Source organism: Cephus cinctus, unplaced genomic scaffold (assembly GCF_000341935.2).
Source record: "Cephus cinctus unplaced genomic scaffold, Ccin1 Ccin1_scaffold0462, whole genome shotgun sequence".
Classification (NCBI taxonomy): Eukaryota; Metazoa; Arthropoda; class Insecta; order Hymenoptera; family Cephidae; genus Cephus; species Cephus cinctus.
The window spans coordinates 1,124,833-1,131,708 of NW_014333138.1; the positions used below are offsets into that span (position 1 = coordinate 1,124,833).

Genomic DNA, 6,876 nt, shown 5'->3' on the forward strand with positions numbered 1-6,876 from the left:
AATAATCTCATATCTGCCGCTTTCCTGTTTCATTCACATTTGAGGCATCTCAGCTACATGATACGTTTAATCCCGGCATATGAAATGCGTAAAACGGGAACTTTTTATTGTACACTGCCAAATAGGATATTGCATGAGAGTAGGCGGAGTCCTCGAGACTTTACGATTGGCAGGAGCGCATACCATCCTATATAAATATATATATATATATATGTAGGGAGATGTACACAGCGCGAGAGAGAGAGAGAGAGAGAGAGAAAGAGAGAGAGAGAGAGAGAGCGCAAGAGATACCGGTATATAAGAATCTGAAGATAATTCTTGAGTACCGTTCTCCCATAATTCGAAACTTACACTATATACCTAATGATTTACTGTCCGCCCTTTTATTTCTACATCATTACGCACCCGTGCGGACGGTTAACTTTCCCGTGCTCGTATTAAAAATAATGTCTACCTTCGGCCGCGTGCTCCCTCCTATATATTCCATTGCCAATTAGCAAATTGCACAAGATCCATTTCTGAACTAGGCCTCCATGCCTGTACAGAATTCTACCATATAGTCCTGACTATGCATTCGTGACAGTTTCATAAAGCCACTTTGAATTTCCATCGTAAACCTGGAAAGTTAACAGTAGCGCACGTAACGCAAATTACGTCGTTTGGATGCTCCACTACTGTGGCTTCCATTGCTTGTTTCCGCAATACCGCTATACCTACCGAGTTTTTTGTATTCTAGCGGTTTATTTGAATTTGAGGAATCTTATAAAAATCAAGAACGACGTGTCTTCTTTGTATTCGGTTTCGATTAATTCGCTGAGCAGAGCGCTTAGAGTCGATTATACTTCGTTTTATTTCCTGCTTTGCATTTTTTTCAGGAAGGATTGGTCAAGTACGTCTGTCAGAAAATATATTTGCATTAACTTTTTATTGGCAGAAGTTATCATCACCCACTAGTTATGCCCGAATTGCTGAGTATATGTAGAAAAATTGGAAAATGAAAAATATTTTTGAAAAATTTGTCCCTTGTGAATGTAAAATGAAAGGTATTTTTTTATTTATTACGGAAATTCAATTTACTTGTGTACGAGCAATATATCATTCAACTGAGAGAGTAAATTCTTTACCTTTTTTGTTTTACGAAAGTACGGGCCTTTGATTCTCTAAGAAAAATGTAGAATCCTTTTCAATTTTCTTAAATATTCTAGTAACGTACGCCAAAGTTTACAAGGTACTGTGAAATAAGAACACCTTATTCCGTGAAACCCGTCATTTTATTCAGCTCGTATTTGCGTTACGTGGTCTGATACATATATCGTTTTATTCTTTTATATTAAAATATAGAAGTATCCATTCGCTTCACAACGTATTAACTTCTAGATTTCGACACATTATAGCGGAACATCTGAGATAGAAAACGTGGGGAAACAGAATTGAAGAAACTTTTAAAAAATATAGTTTTATCGGGAAATGATGAATAAACATTCGACTAGATTTCTTTTTAATTTTTATTTTTCAGTAAACAATATGTATTAATAAATGTATTCGCATGAATCTTAAAATAATTTAGGCTGCTTTTCACTAACTTTCACATATTATATGCTTTCTGATTTAAAAACGTACTATTGAATCGCACGAGGATCACATTTCTTATTGAAAAGCAAATTATATTGAATAAATAAACTTGCTGAATATTCACTGAACAAATTCATTTAATTGTTCGAAGTAATTTGTTGAATTATCAAACAAAGATTATCAATAACGCTTCGCACATTGCACAGTGATTTATTAAATACCCCTACGTTCATCAATTAAGAAAATAACATGAATTGTACATGATTGATGCAAGAGTGAAGTATTATTATAAAATGAAAATAATCTTTTCTTCACACATATCGATACAAAACATATTATTTAACGTATACTGACCGTTAATACTCGATGATAACAATAATATCATAATATCCACATGAAAAAATTTCTGGCAGGTTTTTAGTATTCCCATACATTATATAAGTGTTTCAAGGATTATCGACACAATTTACTCTGTAATCATTTATTATGTGAAAACGCACTCAAACTGATGTTGAAAAAATGGTACATTTACAAAATATCAAGGTGTTGTTGGAACCGAAAAAAGATGATTTTGAATAGAGAAAAAATGTTTTTTTTTTGACTACTCACATAATGATGTCATTTCTATGTGTCTACGCATGTATAAATCCTGGTGATGTACCGTATGAGAATTTATCAAGACTTGAGCGACTATGCGCACTGGATAGTTTTGGAAAGGACTCATCCATAAAATCATCCTCATCATTTTCTTCAGATTTGTTACTTTCCTTTAAGGAATTCGCTTCGGAACTCGCCTGATAATGAATATAGATTGGATTGATCCTGGCACCACTGCGCACCAGAACATAAGGATCGAATGGGAAAAACGTATCCAGCCACGTGATTAGTCGACTACTGTTCTCTAAAACTGGGAGATTACTACGTGAATTATGTTCTATTACTGCATAACAATAAGCTATTTGATAAGTTCTAGTGATAGCAGCAAAGTTTTGTATAACTGCAGGTTGACAGACTCGCAAAGGATTCAGTCGACATGTTACAATTTTCGTCAAGTTCAGCCCTTGGAGGAACATCAGATCTGTGAAACAATGATTAGTATAAAACGAAGCTGAGAAGAAAAGCGAGTGTGAATATTGCTTAATTACTTTTTTTAGTCTCCACAAGATCCTTGTGCCGGAAAGCTATCAAGTAAAATAGTGATTGACACACTGAATAAAATACAGTGTGCACTCTGACGTCACTATTCGCACATTCAAGACTGTCCTGGGAAGAGATATAGCTGTGTATCCAGGAAGACATTTCGAATAACATTGTTTTCAGGATACTGAAAGCAAATTAACAAAATGATCTTATGGAAATTCGATAAATATTTCCTAGAGCTTCGACCCGTACCAAAGCTAAAGATGATATACCAGAAATTCTGATTTAAAAAACTGACTTACCCTATAGGAATAAAGGTGGCTCTTGCAAGTATACTGGCGATGTAGGAAACTGCAGATTGTCGCATAATAGGTGCAACATTTGGATTAGACACTTTACGCCACAACCAATTGATAAAAGTCTCTGCGACAAGTGTTCGAAAGCTACAAATGTAGAACAGGATAAACTGGACATGGTGACTAGCGTGGGTGGGTAGAATAATTTTATCAAAAATTTGCACAAGATCCTGATAAAGACTTTTCAAAGGATCCCAGTCGAGGTTTCCGTTTGGGTGGCAGGTTCTGTATATATATAAGAGGACTTGCTCCATGCACACGTCTAGTGTATGTGCTACAGGATGTTTCAGTGATTGTTGCTTATTAGATATTACTGCATCATCCATTTTAAATACCCCTCCTCCATCATCATCTTCCTCCATTGCCTCTTCTTCAAGATCCTCTATTTCGGTACGTGGTGCATTGACGTCTAGTACTATTAATCTGTAAAGAAATGCAAGAATCTGTTACTGTGAAACATTTATTTTAGGGTATTTTGTACTTACCTGTTAATTATTAAGGACACAATATCAGAACGTAGTTGTGGAGCATATTCTAAAATTTGTAGTAGTGAATGAACGTATATTTCATGTGAATGAGTACTGCGTTTCATGTATGGATACATGGATGTAAGAGACTGCAGTAAAACATCAGATGACCTGTTGAAAAATATTTATAAATTGTTTGTATACCTTAGTAAGCTTAATATTTTTTAAAACTAAATGCTCACATTGGTATAATTTTCAGTAATTTTTTAAGAACATCATGTACATGATTAAGTCTCTGTAAATCAGTCTCTCTTGGATTTCCAGCCTCCCATTCCATGGCTTGATCGTTTGCTGTACAAATAATATTAAATGTGATAAAAGAATATAGAACGTGAAAACCATTGAATAAAGAAACAATTTTTACATAAATTACCTGGTCTGAACTGCTCAACAAGTTTATCGATGATACATTTTGAATGATAGACGTGTGCACATACTAAATCCTCTAGAAATGCCTTGTAAGCATTCGTTGCTGTTTTATTGCGATTTGTCCAATTAATGTTAAGCAATGCCTCAACAAAAAGTCTGTGCATGGGTCCCAACAGTGATATACACTGACGTACTTCAGTGAGTAGCTCAATAAATTCACTGTCCTACGATTTAAAAAACACAATGTTATGTCGATACTTCATTAGTATATTTATACCTAATATATATATATATATATATACATACCTTAATGGTTGAATCACGCAAAATACAAATCAGATCTTCATAAACTCTTCGTTGAGTGCCATTCTCAAAGTTAGTTAGAATATGCTTTAGATTTTTTGGAAGTTTGAAATGTACTTTGTTTGGTCGATCAACTAATTTTGCTCTTACACCTGGATTCTTCAGTATAGATGATACACTACTGACTCTTGAAGACACGACTGACATCTAAATATAAAATATAAGACACAATAGTATAAAGATGACACCATATGATGACACGCTCATTATTGCTGATATTCATTTTTCAAAATATACATGTAAAACGGAAAATGAAATATTAACAGCGTAACAAATGACTCAATCATAATAAATTGATTAATAGATTATATTTATGAAGAAACAAAAGCAAAAAACTCTATAATCAATCAAAGGTAAAGCTCAATTAATTTCACAAGTTTAATTTTATCCCCATAAAATAACCTTAAGAAGAGAAATCACGAATAATTTTCTAAAAAGAAAGTAAATACGTCCAGGATTATTCATACTATTTTAACCCCACTAAATTTTGCTTAGTAGCATATGTCAAGTAACACATGCTTGAAGCATATGCTACAATTGATTGACCAAGAATAATTAATTCATTCAATGTTATAAATATGCATTATAACACCTTCAGATATAATTTCCTAATTTCATTGAAAAGTGATCAGAAAATGCTCAACGTGTTCAAGCAACATGTGACAAGTATAAGGTTACACCGACTTAAAGAAATCAGTCTCAGATTATTTACCTTAAAATATAAAACAGTTATAAACAAGTTGAAGGTAAAATAGCCACAATCCACACTATACGCGATTTCACGAGCAAATATGTGTCCTAAACTGCCTGCGAACAAAAATATCCTTCGAAGACCGTTCCGTGCCACTCGCCACTCAAACTGTCTACAATTGCTTGATCGAATTCCCGTGTTGCAGTTCCGTTACCGGTAGACCGATAGATGGCACTGCCAGAATTCCTCATGAAGACCTCAATAATCATTTTAAATATAGCTTCATATTTTCATAGTATTGAGGGAAACATGAAAGTGCATAGTAATGTACGTTGTATAACATATATTAACAATATTACAAAGTACATAATAATTGTACAATTCTTTACTACTATTATATAAGAAACTAATCACTTTTATACATCATAGCCATAATATGGCCCTTCCAAAAAAGCTTTGTGCATATCCAAAGAGTTCCTTCGGATACGTCGACCAATGGGTTCCAAGTCTTTATAACATTTGGAAAATACACGATCGACAGCGGCCAGTGCTTCTTCTTCCGAAACATTTCGTACAGCTAGTACAGACATCATGGCTTTTCTCTTTACACAATTCTGTGATAAGAGATTATGCTTTTGTAGTTGTGGAATATTTTGGGTGGGTCTTATATGCATAACGGTATATATAGTGAAAATGTTGATCTTACCTTGTGTGTTTCTCGTACGTTTATGAAAGATGCGTCACCCTGCATGAATGCACTCAGGAAACTACAATGTGCTAAATTAGCAGCTCTTATTTCAGTACAGGCTAAATGGTCAATGTTTTTAAAATCAAGATCATTGCGACAATAATCAAACATGTGAATCATTTCATGAGTGAGAACACCCTGCACTGCTCCTTTACTTGTAGCAGTATTCTGACAGATTACTACCTAAAATAAATAAATATACGAGATGTAACATTTTAATTTTTAATTAAATAATTCATACCTGATTTAAGTCAGGATCATATCCACCAGTAACAGACACATCACACATTTCACAGGATATATGTCGGCGTATATCGAACTCACTATAAAGAAATAGCAAATGAATTAGAGAACAAAGTTGACTCATTGATAATATGTATAAATTATAATATACCAGCCAGAGCTCTTTAAAGCAGCTACCATCAGTTTTATCAGTGGACCTATAAGCAGAATGACAAGAATTAATTGCTTTGCAAAACAGTACTCCTACTCCATCCTTTTACATAGATGAATTGTTAACAATCAACATATATTCATGAGTACACTTACTATTTTTAATACAATAATAAACATTCCTTTCACATCTTATCTTTTTCATCCCTTCGCGACCTTCAATACCCATGAATGTTTTAAACCAGCTGCGTTTAAATTTGTCTCCTCTTCGTTCAGGATATAAATCATATCCCCAATCTCGTTCTTCGCCAACTGGGATTTTTGAGTTTTGTTCAACATTATTATCTTGTTGTTGTGGAGTCCCACTGTTATCAGTATCCATGTCGTACAAATTTAATTAATCCTTTTCAATATAAAAAATTTAATATTACCAATGTTGTACATGTATCTTATATTTTTTAAAGGTTAAGCCCACTCTTACAACAGTTCCACCAGCTAAATAGCAAAATCTTTCGGAGGAGAATTATTCTCATTATTCTAGGTTAAGATACAACCGATAAGTTCGGAAGTCATAGAATAAAAAACTCAATAGACTTCCTTCCTTCTTTCCTTCCTCCAGAGATGAGTAGGAAGATAAACAACGCTACGGTTATAGGCAGAGGATTAGGATTTAGGGATAGGAGGGAGTATGATTTTGTGATCATCGCCTCCGTCGAT

General features: G+C 34.0%; 2 protein-coding genes across 3 annotated transcripts; both read right to left on the bottom strand.

Annotated features, from left to right (window-relative positions):
- Positions 1 to 1,766: 1,766 nt before the first annotated feature.
- LOC107268040 (RNA polymerase I-specific transcription initiation factor RRN3) lies at positions 1,767 to 5,219 on the bottom strand. Its single transcript, XM_015740391.2, has 9 exons — positions 5,040 to 5,219; positions 4,271 to 4,474; positions 3,969 to 4,188; positions 3,778 to 3,886; positions 3,554 to 3,706; positions 3,015 to 3,491; positions 2,718 to 2,896; positions 2,182 to 2,650; positions 1,767 to 2,043 (listed from the first exon to the last, which is right to left on the bottom strand). The coding sequence occupies exons 2-8, from the start codon at positions 4,472 to 4,474 to the stop codon at positions 2,205 to 2,207; spliced, it is 1,788 nt and encodes a 595-aa protein (XP_015595877.1). The 5' UTR covers positions 5,040 to 5,219; the 3' UTR covers positions 1,767 to 2,043; positions 2,182 to 2,204.
- Positions 5,220 to 5,346: 127 nt separating this feature from the next.
- On the bottom strand, positions 5,347 to 6,846 carry LOC107268041 (mitochondrial inner membrane protease ATP23 homolog). Of its 2 annotated transcripts, none has more exons than XM_025085203.1 (6): positions 6,591 to 6,846; positions 6,316 to 6,524; positions 6,161 to 6,206; positions 6,008 to 6,089; positions 5,725 to 5,949; positions 5,347 to 5,632 (listed from the first exon to the last, which is right to left on the bottom strand). In XM_025085203.1, the coding sequence occupies exons 2-6, from the start codon at positions 6,386 to 6,388 to the stop codon at positions 5,435 to 5,437; spliced, it is 624 nt and encodes a 207-aa protein (XP_024940971.1). In that variant the 5' UTR covers positions 6,389 to 6,524; positions 6,591 to 6,846; the 3' UTR covers positions 5,347 to 5,434. The 2 variants fall into 2 exon arrangements, with proteins under 2 accessions (XP_024940971.1, XP_015595879.1); XM_015740393.2 differs by having other exon boundaries at positions 6,316 to 6,562; positions 6,641 to 6,841.
- Between the last annotated feature and the right edge of the window lie 30 nt (positions 6,847 to 6,876).